This window comes from Callorhinchus milii, unplaced genomic scaffold (assembly GCF_018977255.1).
Source record: "Callorhinchus milii isolate IMCB2004 unplaced genomic scaffold, IMCB_Cmil_1.0 Scaffold10, whole genome shotgun sequence".
NCBI classification, from domain to species: domain Eukaryota; kingdom Metazoa; phylum Chordata; class Chondrichthyes; order Chimaeriformes; family Callorhinchidae; genus Callorhinchus; species Callorhinchus milii.
The window spans coordinates 1,475,624-1,496,585 of NW_024704751.1; the positions used below are offsets into that span (position 1 = coordinate 1,475,624).

A 20,962-nucleotide genomic window follows, 5' to 3' on the forward strand; every position below is an offset into this window, starting at 1 on the left:
AATACACTACACAAGTCAACTCTGTGAAGCTGTCCACCAAAACTACAATATTCTCCATAACTATTCATATAACTATTAAGAAACTAATCTTTTTAAAGCTACATCTTCTCAAGCCCTAGAAACAGATCACTGGGTCAGTACGTAAATTCACATCACGGTATTAGTGAACTACATTGGCTACTAATTCCGGTTTATTGTTGAGCTGGCTGATCTACAACAGAGCAACGAACCACAGAAATGTACAACACAGGAGACTATCAATGAGACTGAAAGGTGTAGACATGTCCACATTCCTGCAAACCCGTATGAAATTCAAGCTTTTTTTGGACACAAAACTAATTTTCCAGATAGAAGTCAGTTCTACCATTTTTAGCAAAGTGCTTAAACCGTTTTGGTAATCAATGTGAACAATATATTGAAACCCAATGCAATGGTGAAGTTAGTGTAAGAGAGACAGGTCCAAAGCACCACCTGGGCTATTCTCAGTCACATTACTGCAGGGAGAGAAAACTGAAGAGAAAATAACCTCGGAGTGGCATTAAAGAACATAAGAAATGCTAGACAAATAAGTGCATCTAGTTCGCCTTCCACCTTCCCACCGGTTGTATACACATATGTCCCAAACTATCTATGTACTGTATCCCATAATGATATTTCCTAAAAGAAAAATAAGGTCCTAGAAACAGATCATCTATCGGTCTCCTAGCTTGGACAGACAATGGAGGGATTCATGTCTCAGTAAAAAAAATATTGGCTACTAACCACTGAGATACTCGAGGATGAGGTAGAGTTTGCCTCCAGTCTGGAAAGCATACATCAAGTCCACGATGAAGGGATGTTTGACGTCCTCCAGGATGCTCCGCTCAGCTTTTGTGTGGGCTGTGTCTTTTGCATTACGAACAATCATGGCCTGACAATTGGAAAAAGAGGAAATGATATTTATTGGCAATGGCTGCAAAATGATTTGATGTTAGTTTTATTCCAATCAATGATTTACAAGAGAACATTGATTGCCCTTTTGCCTCCACGACCCTGAATTCAAATCAAGCTAAGACTGAAATCTCCACCTTTGCTGGGTTTGGTCTCAATCCAGTTTGTATCGAGTTAGAAGTATGTTGTCGCTGCAATTCAATTATCAAGAATCTCACTTTCAGGAGCAGAATTTTCCTTCTCATTCCACTTCTATGAGCTAGCAGAATAAGCCTTGTGTAGGAAACAGTACAGGAGCCGGATGTTGGCACTCTGTACATAGAGAAAGGTTTCATCTCACAGCAGTGAACAGACAAGTACACAATGTCCTTTAGACAAGTACATAATTCACAACACAGTAGAAAATAAAACCAAGTACTCTCAAGGAAGAAAAAATACAGTGTCCGACTCCGACCTAACAAAGCGGTCCGTAAAATGAGTTCCACGTTACATCAAAATGTGATGTATTGTGAGCACTCGCCTGCACTTCTTGTCAGGCTCATTGGGGTTTGGTGATGTTGCCAACAAGCGTGACAACCCGACAAGAGAGCCAGACAGTCAGCAGTGATTGCCTTTCCAAGTATTTCTGTTGTTTGCTTGAAACGCTTTGCTCCTACACTTGGTGGTAGAAGCAGGAATTATACCACACTTTCAACATACCATGGGTCTATATTGTTTCCCCATTATATCTGAACTCATATTATAGATATGATAACAGGGTTGTTCTTTATATAAGAAGCAAGTCAGCCATCCCCAGAATATTAGTATTTGATGAACACAAGAGGAGATAGAAACACAAATGGAAAATAATGCAAAATACAAAATGGGAGATTCCATTTATCTAAATTCAACACCTTCCGCTGAACATGATCAGCACATCTACACTTAAACCATCACCAATGCAAATCCATAACTGGCAATCAGGAGACTTGTGCACAGGTCAGCACCTCCCCTCGTCACCAGATGGAAGAAAGGGCCGTTTTCACAAAGCATTTTCACTTTTCTAGATGAGAAAATAGGACTTAAAACACACCGATACTACATCACAGGGATTCAAATTGGTCATCACTCAACTAAAAGATACAAGTACCTAATGCTGACCACTAATTCTCTTTGGAGCAACGCCCAAAGGCGTAGCCAGTAACTGAATCATATTAACCGTAAAGGTCCCAGGTTTGGCACCCTGTGCTGAGTGAGTAAATCTCAGTCGAATCAATACAACAACAACAATTTGCACGTGTATAGCACCCTCCACGCAGGGCAACGTACATGGGACCTCAGCAATTCTGGTTAGAAAAGGAAAGTCAGGGTGTCTGGTGTCAAATTTTGTCCAGCCATTTCTGTATGTGCTGCTAATCGTGTACATGCTGAACAAGATCAGGATCAGCTGCAACTCACCCTGCAGTCAGACAACCTGTCAATGCTCAGTTAGGGTGAGGCTACTTGGGTGAGGAAATCAGAGGACAACTAGCACATGTAGAATTAAATTAATTCATTTAAAGGAATTAAACATCAGAGAGAAAAGGAGGGAGGTTTGAGAGTGGGGGAAACTTCTTTGGACGCCTCCTGTTGCATGTGAATCAAGGCGAACAGCATGTGCTCACAGCAGTTTTATCTGCATGTCATTTCTTGGCAACATCATCTTGTAGGAAGTCATTCATACTATATTTAGCGCTACTATTTTTGACCGACCTTTACAATATCAAGAGATAAGCCGAGGGTAGTTCAGTGAGCATGTATATAAAGATTAAAATCTATGATCAGCAATTTCCTCCTACAAAATGAAATTGTTGCAATGAAGTCTATTGAGAACAAGTAGTTGTTTATATTCAAAGTCTTCACTAGTATTTTTTTCACAGGGAAACAAATTAATTTGGTAAAGAATAAAAAAAGTGACTTTTGAATATGGCCCAACATTAAACAAGTTACCTTCTTTAACACCTTCATGGCAAAGACCTTTCCAGTATATGCGCCTGCAACTTTTCTTACTTGAAAAACCTGAAAACGAATGAAAACGAAAGAAACTTTTAAATTTTTCAAATCTAGTTACATTCACAGATGCAAACCTAATCCTAAAACAAATTTGAAAGATATCGAATGACTTGTGTGAAATCATCACCTTTGCATTTGATACAACGTCTTATCACATCGGAATGTCTCACATCGCTTCACAAAGATTTCTGTAAAGTGTGGCGACTTTTTAGCCAATTTGCACATAAACAGCCATGAAGTCAAAGACCAATGCAGTCTTTTCTTTGAATAAATTGTTGTTCATCAACAGAAACTGCATTTGCTTTTTGAAATGTGACATGAAATCTTTAACGTCCATCTGAACCGGTAGAGAAGACTGTGACCATTTAATATCTAATGTGATGGACAGCGTCCCTGACAAAGCAGGGCTCCTCCTGCATTGCACACGAGTGTTACCCTGGCCTATGAGCACAACTGCTCCAACTCCTGAAGCTTACAATAGGATAATAAATATACAAAGTGCAATGTCCAACATTTACCTTAAAATGAATTTAGAACTACTGAAATACTTGTCACACAAAAATTCCCTGCACAGTATCCAGTTTGAAAGGCTGTCGTATTCGGCTTCATGTACTCCTGAGTGAAGGTTATATACAGTGACAATCACATTGGTAATGGAGCTCAAAAAGCTTTGTAACTTTATTTTCCTTCAAAGAATTAAAGGAAAATAATAAACTACTTTTGTTTGGTAAACAGAACATCCCTCCAGTATCTCACCTCCAGGCGTGAAACAGTTTTTAAATATTTTTATCAACATACAAAGAACAGGTTTCAAAGTGGATAATCTCTTCTGACAGAGAAACCACTGAATTCTGTGGCAATATTATTAGCTTTGTGATCTGCTGACTTTGCTCAAATTCAAATCCAATTGAATCGCAAAACAAAACTAAAATAAGTTTAAATTTACCATTTTGGAGTTTATGATAGCTTACATCACAATTTCTCACACTGTTCTATAAAACATAAATAATAATAATCCTTGCATTTGATATAATGCTTTAACATGTCTTCGAGACGTCTCAAAGCGCTTCATAAAATATACTGTTAAGTGAATTGACTGGCATATTATGGGCGACACATGGCAGCCAATTGCGCACAGCAGTGTCCCACAAACGGTTGTGGATTGAGTGACCAAATTATTATTTGTAATTTTGAAAGGATTATTACCCTTGAAAAAGCGATCCGACCATCGACCAACTATTTAGCACATGTTGATTTGGGTTAGCTCCTATAAAAATGTTTGGTTATGAATGAGATACACAGATATGTACAAGCATAGATAAACAAATACTTGATCACACACTGTGGCCTCCAGTCTTGGGCCATGGGAATGTTTTCTGTGGAATGAAATTGGTCATGGCTGAACGCATACCTCAAGGTCAGATCATTATCTTGAGACTTTTCTACTGAAATATTTTTGTGGCTTGAGAAAAAAAATCTCATTTTAGTAGATAATTGTTCATTAGATGCAGACAATCCCATGATCCAAAATAAGTTTGAAAAGTACACAACACTATAAACTTTGCACGGTCTACGGAAGCAGTGAAACAAAAGGACCAAATGCCATTTTCTCATTGCAGCTGTTCTTGCTGTTCGAGGCAACCATTGAACAGCAAATAGAGTGCAATGTTTGATAATGTTAGCCAACAGCACATTAGATCTCGGTTTATCTTCTTGTAATAAATATTCTTTGGATTTAAATCCTTGCATTTGATGTCACGTCTTCGAGACGTCTCAATGCGCTTCACAAAATATACTGTAAAGTGAATTGAACCGCCAATCGACTAACAACCAGGTTCCTGCTTACTGCTAGGTAAACAGTGGAGTAAGGAAACTTGACCAACATTTCACCCTGCCTGGAAATCGAACCCAGGTCCTCTCACTTGGGAGGCAAGTGTTCTAAGCACTAAGGTACAGGATTCCACAATAACTGTACAAAAATGATAAAAATGACAATTACCTTTCCATAACCACCTTTGCCCAGAACACGCAGGAGCTCGAAGCATTCAGGTCGGATCTTTTCTGGCCCTCTATTCACATTATTTTCAGAGATTTCAAATTTCTCACAGTGTTCCATATCCCTAAACAAAAACACAAGAAAATGTCCATCAGAGCAACAAAGTTGAAAGAATAAAAATTAGAAACAAAATCCAGAGGGAAAAAAGCATGGACTCTACTTACATACAGGAGCAAGAGTGAGAAAGGAATAGGGGATGGGGGCAGGTGTACAGTAATGACTCCGGCATAGACTGGTTGGGCCAAATAGTCTGTTTCTATGCTGTATCATTCATTGTCAGGATTATATGTAGGGCAGATACAATATTCTTCACCTATTTCAGCTCTTGCCTCTAATCTGCGTTGGACAATTCTGAATGAAGTTTTAATGCTAACTTTGTAGCTCTACGAGAACTCAATTTTTAAAAAAAATTGTCTGGCTCCTCTCAATACAACCCTTGCATTTGTTATCACACCGTGTTAAAGCGCTTCACAGAATATACTGTAAAGTGAATTGACTGTATATTTTTGTGGGTGAAACAGGTCAGGCAATTTGAGCCCCACAAACAGTCATCTAGATTCACAAATGGCGTCAACATCTGGAAAACATGCAAAAAAACATCCAAATCCTGATACACAGAATGATACAGCACAGAAACAGGCCATTTGGCCCAACTAGTCTATGCCGGAATCTTTACTCCACATCAGCCCTCACCGCGCCCCCATTCCTCTCTTGCTCCTGTATGCATCAAATTTCCTCTTAAATACATTGATGCCTTTTGCTTCAACCACAGCTTGCAGCAGTCAGTTCCACTCACACTGATGTTGACCTTCACAGCATCTGTTTCAGGAGAAGCAAAAGGCAGAGATGCTCAACCATCTTTTTGCTGCTTTGGTTGGTTTCGAGTGGAAATGAGAATGGAGGAAAATTATGAAAAACTCTAAAATGCCAAATAAGAAACAAAACTCATGCTTACAGTTCAAATGGAACGCCATGCTCCATGCAGTCACTGTACTGTACCTGAAAAACAATGACAATTCATTGGCACAATTACAATAGAATACAGTCTAAATTTATATCATACATTTCACATTGAGAGGATCTCCCAAAGTTCTTGACAGTGCTGGATTGGCACCCAGGCCGAGGGTGCGAGGCAAGGGTGCGAGCCGAGGGTGCGAGCTGAGGGTGGTGGGGAGGAGAAGATGAACGAAAGCAAGATCGAAGTCAAAGGTCTTGAAACAGACGAGGAAGATGAAGAGTTGGAGGCATTCTGATATCATTCCAGAGATTGGGGGCAGATAGCCTGAAAGCCCAAGAGAAACAGTACTTCCGAACAAAACGTTTTTGTGAGCATGAGGTTGATTTATACAATTTACTAAATAAGTGACTTCAAAATGACTTCAGAGAGAATGTTCCATTTCAAGAATTCCAAAAAGTTATTGTCAAATACAAAATCAAACGTAACCAACTTCCACCGTTTTGTGGGGGAAAATCGTTTGGTGTTTTCCTTTTCTTGGTATTGGTTTTCACCGTCTCCGAGACACTGTCCGGCATAAAGGGTGCTATACAAATGCAAGCTGTCGTTGCCTTTCCCAAAAAACTTGCAGGATCGCCCGGGAATCTTTTTCTGAACCACAATTAGTTGTTTTAAACCTTATTCTGTACTCGTTTTGTTCCCTTTCTAAAGCATTATTTTTGAAGACAAGTTTTAGATTTTCTTCTCATCTCCTCCAGTGCACAGCATCTGGGTAAAACTATGAGTGAAGCTCCCAAGCATTGGAGAATAACACTCTAAATATGGCCACAGAAGATGAATGATCACAGACTGTCTTGACTCTTTCCACCAATCCCAGTAGTGCTGCCAGTTTCACAGCACTGCTGCGATTGGAGGTTCTGGGGATACGGCAAGTGGAACTGGCATTCTTGGAATAACTTGTAAACAAACTACCTTCCCGTTCAGTACTCTAATTACTCTTAATTAATTAGTACGTTTACTTACTCCACACGCCTAATAATAATCCCTCCAAAAAACAATAATAAATTGGTCATTTTCAATCCACGACTGCTTGTGGGACGCTGCTGTGTGCAATTGGCTGCCGCGTTTCGCCCACAAATATACGGTCAATTCACTTTACAGTCTATTCTGTGAAGTTCTTTGAGACATCGAGAAGAAGTGACGAGGGGCTATATCAAATGAAAGGATTATTATTATTACTCTATCTATATTCTAACTACCTTTTCCTCCTAGATCTTTTATCTTGGTTGCAGTGAATTCCTGATCAATTCTAGATTTTCCTGCAGAATAAATGAGGTTGTAGAGAATAGAATACAAAATGAAATTTGTATAGCACTCCCTTTAAGGCGATGGACAGTCAGGGACTTGGACCGAGCTCAGGATCGGGGAGGGTGGAGGGCATGGAAGGAGGCTGAAGGCTCGGTCAAAGAGGAGAGTTTTGAGATGCGCCTTGAAGAAGGCAAGGGAGGTAGCAAGGCGAAGGGAATATGGGATGGAGCTCCATAGGGTGGGGGCAGAAAGGCTGAAGGCCGATGATAGGGTGGGCTGGGTGGGGGAGGCAGATACAGAGCAACTAGTAATGAAGCCTGCAGCCAGAGTCAAGCTCCACTGGTTCATTGGATTCCCCCTCACCCACCCAAGTCTGAGAATGCATTGTTTCTCCCACAAAATATACAGTCAATACACTTTACAGTATATTCTGCAAAGTGCTTTGATACATCTCAAAGACATGATGAGACGCTATATCAAATGCAAGGATTATTATTATTTTAAAACAAATTATGTAATAGCTTTGATTGTTTTTACAGCACTCAAGAGTAAGCCTCCTTATAAATGAGCAATGGTACGAGATGTCCGACAGTATGTACAATTCTATATTCTTTTCATATACCTTTACTAAAATATGAATTTCATATGAACTGAGGGACGCTGTACTGTTAAGCAGTATAGTATTTTAGCATAAAATTATTCTTGTGTGCAAAGTAAATTTAAGGTTTGTTGACATTTATTATAATAAACATCCTTGCGTTTGATATAATGCCTTGTCATGTGGTCAAATCATCTCAAAGTGCGTCACCGATTTTACTGTAAAGTGTAGTGACTGTGTGTTTATAGGTGAACAGGGCAGCCAATTTGGGCACAGTAATGTGGCACAGCCAGCTCTACATCTGGGGGACTATTTGCTAGGTCACCGGGAGAAACTTCTCTTTTCGAATAGTGCCACGAGACCTTTGATGTTCATCTGGACAGACAGGACTTCAGTTTTTACGTTTTATTCAAAGAACGTCACCCCTGACCACCACTGTCAGCCTCGGCCAAAGTTCTAACACAAGGCTTCAACCCACCACCTTTTGACCTGAGAGCTAAATTAATGCATACTCCTTTAACAAACAAAGCAAATCAAATTAAGGCATCCTTAGTGGCAACCTGCCATTATATACTAATCATTGAATTATACAGCACAGGAGGAGGCCATTCACCCCATCCTGTTTGTGCCAGCTCTATGAAAAGAACTATCCAAATCAATCCCACTCCCCCGCTCTCTCCCCATAACCCTGCAAACTTGTCATCCCCAAATAATTATTTACTTCTCTCTTAAAAATTGTTATCAGATTGGCTTCCACTACCCTTTCAGGCAATGCATTCCAGATCCAAACAACTTGCTGTGTGAAAAAAATTCTCCTTCCCTCTGTTTTTTTAACAACTATTTTAAAATCAGTGTCCTCGGGTTACTGACCCACCCGCCAGTGGATATAGTTTCTCCTTGATCACCCTATCAAATCCCCTCATAATTTTAAAAACTTCTGTGAAGTCTCTTCTTAGCCTTCTCTAATCCAAGGAAAATAATCCTCGCTTCTCCAACCTCTCCTGATAACTGAAGTCCCTCATTCCTGGTACCATCCTAGTAAATCTCCTTTGCACCCTCTCCAAGGCCTCGACATTCCTCCTAAAGTATGGAGTCCAGAACTGAAACAGTCTCTCGCTGAGGCCTAACCAGTGTTTTATATAAAGGTTCATCATAACTTCCTGACTTTTGTATTCTATGCCCCTATTTATAAAGCCTCGTATACCGTACGCTTTTTTAACAGCTTTATCTACCTGTCCTGCCATCTTCAAAGCTTTACTTATATGACCCCCAGGTCTCTCTGTTCCTTCACCCCCTTTAAAATTGTACCATCAGCTTATATTGCCTCTCCTCATTCTTCCTCACAAAATGCATCACTTTGCATTTCTCCACATTAAACTTCATCTGCCACGTGTCGGCCCATTTTACCAGTCTGTCTATGTCCTCTTGCAGTCTGCTACTATCCTCCTCACTGTTTACTACTTTTCTTAGCTCAGTATCATCTGCAAACTTGGAAACTGTACTTCCTATACCCAAGTCCAGGTCATTTATATAGATCAAAAATAGCAGCGGTTCCAATACCGACCTCTGGGGGACTCCACTGCAAACTTCCCTCCAGTCAGAAAAATAACCGTTCACCACCGCTCTCTGCTTTGTCTCCCAGCGAGTTCTGTGTCCGCTGCCACTGTCCCTTTAATACCGTGAGCTTCTATTTTGTTTACAAGTCTCTTATGCAGCACTTTATCAAACACCTTTTGAAAATCCATATAAACTACATCAACTGCACTACCTTCATCCACCCTCTCAGTTATCTCTACTAATGTTGCCTATTATTCCTGCTAATGTCTCTAACACAGTACTTTCAAAATCATTTTCTTTATTCTGACCTTCACCAACCCGGTCGGTGTACGATGAATATACAAAATTTGCAAAAGCACATTCAGCCACTCGGCTGTTGACCCCTCTCTTTCATAATAGTTTTGCTAAGCTTTAAAATCTCATGATTCTATGTTGATTACACAAAAGTTAACAATATATGTTTGTTACAAACAATAAAATTATAAACATTGCATAGAATTTACAAAACAAAAGGAGGCCATTCAGCCCACTGTATCCATGCAAGTTTCCTGAAAGAGCTATCCAAGTAGTTGCACTCTTCCAACCTAATTATAACTCCATAACCATCTTTGCATTTGATATGGTGCCTTTCACCTTGGGAGGCCATCTCAAAGCGCTTCACAGGATTTACTGTTAAATGTATTAACTTGTATATTTTGGAGTGAAATGTAGCAGCTGATTTGCGTTCTGCAAGGTCTCACAAAAAGGCGAGGTAAGGTTAATGAGCAATTTTATCTAATGGATTAATACTCCTCTTTTCTCAATATCTATCCAGTCACTTTCCCTGCTAACCCCCTTTCCCTCTTGCATCATGCAACAACCCTATACTCTACTGCAGTTCTCAAAATATGAGTTTATAGTGGTTTTAGCCTTTAGTGAAATTCATATACAAAACCCCCAAGACAAAACACGCACAGTTTGAAAGCTTCTCTACGCGAATAATCTTTCAGGGTCTGTCATGCTTAAAATTCTCTTCAGAGATCATATAGGGCCCACTGTATCCATGCAGGTTTCCTGAAAGAGCTATCCAAGTAGTTGCACTGCAGTATTGATGAATATTAATGCTCAAAAATGATGGACTATGAGTCAAAAGTCAGCCTCTTTAACAAGAATGGAGGATTTTCACTTGAACATGAGGCACGGGGGGGTGATTGGACAATAAAATGCTAGACATTTCTTACTTATTCCCTCGTAGGCAGTTCAATGAAGCATTAGGAGGCCTGGGCACAGTCGAAAAGGAAGGACTTTAGACGGGACTTGAAGGAGGCAAGAGAAGGGGTGAAGCAGAGGGATTGCAGGATGGAGTTCCAGAGTGTGGGGCAGAGATGCTGAATGCCCGACCACAAATGTTGGGGCGGGAACTGCGTGGGACCCGAAGCAGGGTGGTGTCCCCTGAGCGGAGGGAGTGGACAGGCTGATATGGGCTTAGGAGGTCAGAGAGGTAGGGGGCAGCAAGACTGTGGAGGGCTTTGAAGGTGAGAACAAAGGTTTTGTACTCGATTCTCTGAGGGATGGGCAAGAATGGTGGTGATTGGTTCGCGGTTGACTAACAACCGGGTTACTACTTGCTGCTAGGTAAACAGAGGCCTGTGGAGTAAGGAAACTTGCCCTGTCCAGGAATTGAACCTGGGTCCTCTCACTTGCAAGGCGAGTGCTCTAAAGACTAAGCTTCAGGACTCCAATACTGAAATGGGCTGCAGTTCTGAAACGATGCATAATATAACACTTTACTAATAAGATGCTGAAGAGGTTTTTGAAACCATGTTACATAAACCCTCTTTAGCATCCTAATATGGAAAGTGTTCAACAAAGCTGCAATCATTTTGCTCATATTCCATGCATCCATATCCTAGTTAGCTGTGCTATTCTGCGCCAATATTTCAAACATTAATTGAGAGTAAGATCCACAATTTATCACTAAACGCCTAACAAAAGTGCACGTAAGCGTTGCCAGTCTCAGGTGGGCCTTGCCTTTGGGTACCGTCTAAGAGTAAGAGTGATTGTAAGAGAATGTGGGAACAGCTCACCATTATTCATTCCTATTAAATTCAGCAACCCATTTCAGAACCAGCTAAGCGAAGAATCATTTTATTTCAAACCATGCCATTAAACCACAAACCCATGGTTTGTAAGGTTGTTATGCATCAATTTTGTATTCAAACACTAGGTCCGATTGTGCCACTCCTGATCAATTTTTCCTCCACCCAAACATCTGTTCCCACTTGAGTGCCTCAAGAGGTTAATGCCTTTGTGGTGACAGTAGGGCATTTGTTGCTATGGAATCACTATCTACCAGTTACATGACTGTGTGTGATAAGCCCTACAAAATTAAGGATGCATAAGGTATAGTATAATTGTGAAGCACTTGGGGACTTCCTCCTGACGTGTAAGGCGCTACACTGAATGCAAGGATTATTACTGACCCAATGCACGTTAAACGCAAGTTAAATGCATCATTCCAAAACTCTACTCAACGTATCTAAATCCACCTTATAGAGTGTATCCATTCTGTAGTGTTCATCTATCTGCATTGTTTAAGTCCCTTTACATTCCCAAGACCGTACAGCATCCAACATTCAAAGCTATCTGAAGTAAACTTCTGCAAAACCAAAACAAGGGATTTCTGATATGAGGGAAACAACAGTAATGCGAGAAATTATATTTGCAACAGTCTGTGCTCTATTATCTCATCGAGTAGCCACAATGCATAAACAGCAAGTGTTGGCAGGTTATTCAGTTGTGTAGAGCTTTGGAATCCAAACTGAACTGGCCCTCCCTTGCCATCTGCAAATACAGCTCCAGTAATGGGTCACTTAATACTGTACCATTTTAAGTACCTAGTTACATTTAAAATTTATGGTCAAAGTGAGTGCATGGTACAAAAGAGACGAAGACTGTTGCTAAAAAATATACGTTAAGAGTTCCAGAAATGTTATTCCAGGAACATGATTTTGTTTCAGGGACTTGGGATTTCCTCCTGACGTGAAAGGTGCTATATAAATGTCATTTGTTTCTGTTGTTACTCATTTAGACAAAAAACTGGTCACTATTGCTGGTTTAATCCTCCAAAAGCACATTTAAAAGATACAGATACTTGGGTATTAGAGCTATCATGATAGATGGTGAAAGGGTAGGGCTTTGAGATTAAGTAATAAATAGTATTCAGAAAAACTAATAATGATAAATTGGTCAATCAATCCACCACTGTTTGTGGAATGTCGCTGTGCCCAATTGGCTGCAACGTTTCACCCACAAAACACAGTCACTACACTTAACAGTGTATCCTGTGAAGAGCTTTGAGACATCTCGAAGACGTGATAAGACGCTGTATCAAATACAAGTATTATTATTAAAAGATTTGCCCAGTTCTAATAAACTGGTGGAACCGAATCAGTAGGCTGAATAGCTTCCTCCCATTCTCCTACGTTTCAACAATTAAATGGGCAAATGCAATGACTTGACAGTGAAACATCACTTTAACACTGACGCATACAAATGAGGGAGGTCCCAGGTCAGGACTGTGTTAGATGATCCAGCAATATTAGGTGAGTTAACCTGCCCCACTCTAAAATAGGGAGCAGAAAAAACAAACCCAGGTGGCTGCTCTCAAATGCCTTCTGATGATCCCTACTATAAGTGTGCATGTGGGCATCTGGCCCAGCTGTGATGACTACCAGTCTAATATTTTTGTTCAGGCGTGACACATTAAGAAAGAGCACTTGGGCACGTTGCCACAAGCCAGCTGTTGCCTGTGGAACAGTACCTCAATGAGTATGAGTCACTGCCTTCAGGTTAGAAGGTTAAAGGATCAAACCAGAGGAAAAACTGTAGGGGAAAAATTGCCACTAACTAAAAAATAATTTTACTTCTGTAACTGAATAATAATAATACTTGCCTGATAAATAAGATCTCTAAACCGTTATTTATTTCCTAATTATACTTATATTTTGGCCAATTTACATTTCCATGTAAGGACCTGGAAAATCCACATCATCAAACCCATAATTGGCATGTTGCCTTATTTTGAAACTTTTTTTTTTGCCATGTGTACACTTATGACGGCAGCACCTCTGTCAGGCAGGGTCAGGGGATGGGATGAGAGGCTGTGATTGGCGAAATGGGCTGCCAGTCAGTCAGTCAGTCGGCTGGATGTAGGCAGAGGAAAACCCCATCGCGAAAAGTTATAGATAAGTGGGTCAGTTTTGGACAACCTCAAATTGACTGGAGGGAGGGGTATGAGCCTGCTGCCCCCTCCCGCTCCGCCACTGGCCCCAATCAGTCCATGCCAGTGTTTGTGCTCCAAATGAGTCTCCACCCACTCCTTACTCCCTCCCTATTCCCCCGTGTATAACTAGCTTGCCGTTAAATGCATCTCTACTATCTACTTCACCACCGCTTCGGGCACTTCAGCCACATTCTCATTTGTCTATTTCACAAAGTTGAACAACCCTAGACCATATCTAAACATTCAGGGCTTTCTCTCCCTTTCAAATGGTTACTTCAAATAAATGTCTGAAATGAATGGTTAGAACCCACAGCTCTTGGGAAGAGGATTGATTGTGCCTTATACACAGAGGGACAATACTGTGATTCATTGTTGAAAATATCAGGGAACCAACCTTAAAAAANCAAGTTAACCACCATTAAAAAGTGGAGCAATTTACATCCAGATGCTATCGCACACAGAGGGAAAATTAACACTGAGTTGATTGCAACACTGAGACCTATAATTTCATGCATTTTTTAATATATTGCCCAATGTGAAAGAGGGAAACAAAAGAAAACACACATGAATATTAGTCCAAGGATATTGTACAATATCCTTACTTACATGGACACTACAGACAACTCAAGTACCACTTTCCTAACCAGTTTTAAGCTGAAAATATCTCAGAGGAACAAACTTCTATCTGAGTGAATAACTTTATATTGGAGCGTATCATGAACTTTGAAACTATTTTCCACAATCAGTATGATGTTTGAAGTCTCAACTGTATTTCAGAATAGACCTCACAAGAGCAAAGCAAAGGGGAGAGGGTTCATCTCATTCCAATGCCAAAATGCTGCTCCACAAATATCCCTCTGAACAGTTACATTTTAAAAATTCACAAAATGATTAGCTGGCACAAATAGAAGAGAATAATTTCCACTTTATTCTGGGGTGAGTATACTTTGAATTGAACATTTTGACATCTATCTCAGAGAACACTGAAACTTCACCAACAAAGGTAATCACAGGGTAACTGCTTCCCATTAAAGACCTAAAGTTTTCCGTTTTGAGTAGTCGGCACAAATCAATATCTAAAACCAAGTCATGTCTCTTACTTACAAACCAAGGAGTTTGGCTTCCGTCTTGTCGATATTTGGCTGCAAGAAGTTTATGCTCACCCAAGTCCTGATGTCTGTCAGACAAAACGTCGGCAGACCTGGAGTCGCAGCTGGAAAAGTAAATTTGTGTATCACCTGCATACATGTGGAAGTTTACCCCATGTCTGCCGATGATATACGTTACAAGACCAGGCTGGATCTCCTTGTGATCCATGCTTTCTCCCCCCTTGAGTAATTACTAACATTTGATCAGTTCTTCTCTCTCTGCAGTACACCTCAGATTGGGAAACTCATCACATAGAGGACAACAGGCAAAAAAGTGTGTCCCATTACTCAACAATGCAACATATTTGTGCTGTACCACCGGAGCACCCGTTGAGTACAAGAGGCATTAATAGAGAGACGCAATATTTTTTTTATTGGAGAGCAAGTCATATCATCAGAATACTTTAAAAACACCTGGAACCCTTTTAAAAATGCAAATCCAATAAATTAAAGTGGATCTCATTTATCTAAATCCCAATAGTCATAATTCACTGTAATTTGGTATAATATTTCAGCTACAAAACTGTCCCAACATTAGTGGACCCTGCATATTCCACCAATTTTCAGCTTCAAATATTATTGCAGACCTCATTTGCTATTCTGTGGAGGTTCTGTTTGCTATTAGACATATTTGAATGACTGAATAAGCACAATTGGTGGTCAACTTTTAAGCTATACTATATTGAACTTTTCGCACATTAGGAAACACTGCAATTGGAATCAACTGAACTGTTTCACCTGAAAGACTTTGTAAGATGAAAGATTCTAAAGCAGCCCAATAAATCTAAGTCTCTGACAATTTCCAAACAGCACAAACAATGCAGAAGTCAATGCAAGTAGGCTTTTTGATTTAGCGCATGTGAATTGAAACAATAACCATTGGCTTAAAATGTAGAAATGGGGATTTGTAGAAATGTATTTTTGTCGTGCAGCTAATATTTCTTAAAAAGTAAATGCATAACTTCAGTGATGACTGATTGATATGGGATAATCTCAGAGCATCTTAAAGCCAAGAACAGGGAAAAGGATGGACAACTGTTCTGAGGGTCACATTAAGTGTAATCCCAACATAACATGCATCAAAAAAACAGATTTTAAATTAATAACTTTCCCTAATGCGACTCTCAAGTCAGTGACCTGGATTTGCCTTTGTGGTAAGAGGGAAGATATGAAATAAAATTATAGCAATAACATTTAAGCAACAACAACTTACATTTAGATACTGTAGCTCCCTTCATACAGGTAGGGTCTCAGAGCGCTTAATTTTTAATAGAAATTTTAAGGCTATTACTCGAGAATGAAATACAAATAAAAAGTTTAAAATGCAAAAACACCTAATGATCACTGTGGGATCACAAGAAAGTTTCAATATTTTAATCTCAATTGGTTCTAGCATTACCATATTAAATATTAAGTACATAATGCTGTTAATATAAACACAGGTAAAGGTGTTAATTCAAACACAGATTTCCATTTTATTTTTAATTTTTAAATAATCCACACCTGGTAATAAAAAAGGGCGTGGAATCTGTCAGAGGAATTGTTGGTTAAATTAATAGCATAATCTTTATTCGTCTGTCGCAGATCAGGCTCATCAATAGAACTCATCACTAATCACTGGGGGCATTTTAACACTAAAATTCAACAGAGATCACTTAATTAATGAGGTTTAAAGATCATGTAACTTCAAACAACTACTGCTTGCAAATAACTTTAATATCAAAGTAATACTTTAATTGCATGTGAAGATAACAATTCTTGCATTTAGATGATTATTAACTAAAAGGTGAAAGTGTCACCTTATGGTTAAAATTTCTGCTACCAGGTACACTATTTATAAATTCACCTGCATAAACTAACTATTGCTTTGCTCTTGATATTCCCATGACAGATGACATTTTGGATTTTGGCGAGTCAAAAGCAATTTCAGAAAGAGGTCAGACAGCAACTGGAGTACCACCGCAAAGCCCCAATTCTAAATACTTATCGCTGATGGCCATACTGTGCATGACATAAATGACCTTAAGACCATTGCATGTATTAGACACCCGCCATCAAGAGCAGATGAGTGGGCCGTTTTGTTTGTAAGATTACCACCTTTAGTCTTTCCACTCCTGGATAATATAATAATAATCTTTGCATTTGATTACAGCGCCTTATCACGTTTTCAATGCTGTCTTCCTCTGACCAGACAAGACACCGGAAGATGGACAGGGCAGCCAAGTGAATGGACGCCAATCTTCTCCTCCCTCCCTGGACTGATCATATTTTTGTAGGGCTGTCTGCAAGCTACAATTTTTTTTTGACAACCTTGTTGACAACTCAACAGGACAGCTTTGAAAATTTGCCCTAGCCAAGAAGCTAATGGCAGAGCAATCTGAGAGGTCAACTGGCACCGTGTTTAGTGGATTACTCTCCAGGACTCGAGGCCGCGCTGGTGGGATGCAGGGATATGGAGTGTATTTGTGTGTATCTGTCTCTGTATGTGTCTGTGTATGCGTTGGTGGGGCTGGTGAGGCAAGGACTTTTTTTTCCTGAACTGCAGCAAAAATGAGCCGGCGCCAACTTTAACAAATGCTGCAAAGGGAAGAACCGCAAGGGAACAAGACAGCGCGTAGCAATCAGGGAGCAGGGCTTATACAGCAGTTTACTGAATAATTTAAGGTGGGGGGGGAAGAGGGAAACTTGCTCAACCCCACACAGAGGATTCCCTGTCTCCTCCCCAACGCACTCGTGGACACACACCACCACCCCCCCACACACACCACCACCCCCCCCCCCCCCCACACACACACACACAACCCCCACACACACACCCCCACACCCCCCCCCCACACACACACATCACCCCACACACCACCCCCCACACACACACACACACCCCCACACCCACCACCACACCCCCCCCACACACACACCACCTCCCACACACACACACCACCCCACACACACACACCACCCCACACACACACACCACCCACACACCACCCCACACACCACCCCCCCCACACACACACACACACCACCCCACACACACACCACCCCACACACACACCATCCCCCCCACACACCATCCCCCCCCCACACACACACACACCACCCCACACACCACACACACACATCACCCCACACACACACATCACCTCCCCCCCCCACACAATCAAACACCAGAGTGAAAAAAAAACTCATTTAACGCAGCAGTTTCGTGAATAAATTTAAGGTGGCGCGGGGGGGGAAAGGAGTGAGAGGAGAGGGGATGAAGGGAGGAGAGGAGGAAGGGGGAGAGGAGAGGAGAGGAAGAAGAAGGGGGAGAGGAGAGGAGAGGAAGAAGAAGGGGGAGAGGAGAGGAGAGGAAGAAGAAGGGGGAGAGGAGAGGAGGAAGAAGGGGGAGAGGAGAGGAAGAAGAAGGGGGAGAGGGGGGAAAGAGGAAGAAGGGGGAGAGGAGAGGAAGAAGAAGGGGGAGAGGGGGGAAAGAGGAAGAAGGGGGAGAGGAGAGAGGGGAAGCAAACTTGCTCAATCCCCCCTCCCACACACACACACACACACACACAGCGGCTGCTCCTCCTCAGCTCTCACTCACTCACTCACTGACGATAAAAAGCTCCTTCACCCCCCGCTTCCCGCTGGTTTTACAGTCGGCCGCTGCCCCCCTCCCCCTCCTCCCGCACCTCTCCCCTCCACCCCCCGGTCCCGCCTCCCCTCCCCCTCCCCCCCCCCTCCCGCCCCCCGTGAAGTAATTTCGGTAACAGCCGCCGCCGCCGCCGAACGAACGAACGAACGAGCAGAACGTGCCACGCAGACACGGCGGCCGTCCCGGGCTCCACCCGCCCGACTCTCCCCCCACACACCCCACCGGGCGGTGGTATCGGAAGCTGCTGCCGTGGCTGCCGGTAACCGAGCGCTCTCGGCCCGGGGGGGGAGCGGGGCCGGTGAGGCGAGGCGGGAGGCGGGAGGCTCCGGTGTGTGGCCTCCCCGAGGCCTTGCTCCACAGGCCTCTCTCTCGGCCGCCGGCAGCTCCGGGTCCCCGGCCCCTCTCTCTCTCTCTCCTCCCCCCCCGCCCCCGGGCTGCCTTACCCCCTCCAGCTCCTCGTCAGAGACGGCCTCCTCCTGCTGGTACTCGGGGTCCAGGTCGATGTCGAACACCCCGGCCATGGCTGTAGGTCTCGCTCGCGCCGCTCCTCATGGGCTTCCCCGAGCCACCATCACTGCCGCCCGCGCATGCGTACGGCTCGCTCGCCGGCTCTCCGGCGGGCAGCTCGGTGCGCATGCGCGCCGGGCACAACGCACGCCACCTGGCGGCCGATGGGGGGAAATGGACACACACTCACACACACCACCACCACCACAGCCAGAGAGGGACAGAGAGAGTGACACACACACACACACCACCACAGCCAGAGAGGGACAGAGAGAGTGACACACACACACCACCACAGCCAGAGAGGGACAGAGAGAGTGACACACACACACACACCACCACAGCCAGAGAGGGACAGAGAGAGTGACACACACACAACACCACCACAGCCAGAGAGGGACAGAGAGAGTGACACACACACACACACCACCACAGCCAGAGAGGGACAGAGAGAGTGACACACACACACACACCACCACAGCCAGAGAGGGACAGAGAGAGTGACACACACACACACACACACCCAGAGAGGGACAGAGAGAGTGACACACACACCACCACCACCACAGCCAGAGAGGGACAGAGAGAGTGACACACACACACACACCACCACAGCCAGAGAGGGACAGAGAGAGTGACACACACACAACACCACCACAGCCAGAGAGGGACAGAGAGAGTGACACACACACACACACCACCACAGCCAGAGAGGGACAGAGAGAGTGACACACACACACACACCACCACAGCCAGAGAGGGACAGAGAGAGTGACACACACACACACACACACCCAGAGAGGGACAGAGAGAGTGACACACACACCACCACCACCACAGCCAGAGAGGGACAGAGAGAGTGACACACACACACACAGCACCACCACACCCAGAGAGGGACAGAGAGAGTGACACACACACACACCACCACCACAGCCAGAGAGGGACAGAGAGAGTGACACACACACACACACCACCACAGCCAGAGAGGGACAGAGAGAGTGACACACACACACACACACACCCAGAGAGGGACAGAGAGAGTGACACACACACAACACCACCACAGCCAGAGAGGGACAGAGAGAGTGACACACACACACACACCACCACAGCCAGAGAGGGACAGAGAGAGTGACACACACACACACACCACCACAGCCAGAGAGGGACAGAGAGAGTGACACACACACACACACACACCCAGAGAGGGACAGAGAGAGTGACACACACACCACCACCACCACAGCCAGAGAGGGACAGAGAGAGTGACACACACACACACCACCACAGCCAGAGAGGGACAGAGAGAGTGACACACACACACACCACCACCACCACAGCCAGAGAGGGACAGAGAGAGTGACACACACACACACACACCACCACCACCACCACAGCCAGAGAGGGACAGAGAGAGTGACACACACACCACAGCCAGAGAGGGACAGAGAGTGACACACACACACACCACCACCACCACAGCCAGAGAGGGACAGAGAGAGTGACACACACACCACCACCACCACAGCCAGAGAGGGACAGAGAGAGTGACACACACACACACACACACACACCCAGAGAGGGACAGAGAGTCACACACACACACACACCCAGAGAGGGACAGAGAGAGTGACACACACACACACCACCACCACAGCCAGAGAGGGACAGAGAGAGTGACACACACACACCACCACCACCACCACAGCCAGAGAGGGACAGAGAGAGTGACACACACACACACACCACCACAGCCAGAGAGGGACAGAGAGAGTCACACACACACACCACCACCACCACAGCCAGAGAGGGACAGAGAGAGTGACACACACACCACCACCACCACAGCCAGAGAGGGACAGAGAGAGTGACACACACTCACCACCACCACCACAGCCAGAGAGGGACAGAGAGAGTGACACACACACACCACCACGGCCAGAGAGGGACAGAGAGAGTGACAGACACACACAC

The 20,962-nt window shown here is 43.4% G+C and overlaps 1 protein-coding gene across 1 annotated transcript in view; it reads right to left on the minus strand.

Annotated features, from left to right (window-relative positions):
• rps6kb1a (ribosomal protein S6 kinase b, polypeptide 1a) overlaps positions 1-19,081 on the minus strand; it is a 34,604-nt gene extending 15,523 nt beyond the window's left edge. Inside the window, exons 1-5 of the mRNA XM_042338636.1 lie at positions 18,922-19,081; positions 5,973-6,016; positions 4,961-5,081; positions 2,899-2,967; positions 763-910 (exon numbers count right to left, since the gene is read on the minus strand). Of these exons, the coding sequence (XP_042194570.1) occupies positions 763-910; positions 2,899-2,967; positions 4,961-5,081; positions 5,973-6,016; positions 18,922-18,999 (460 nt within the window). The 5' untranslated portion in view covers positions 19,000-19,081. The remainder of the gene's footprint in view (positions 1-762; positions 911-2,898; positions 2,968-4,960; positions 5,082-5,972; positions 6,017-18,921) is intronic.
• Positions 19,082-20,962: the final 1,881 nt, after the last annotated feature.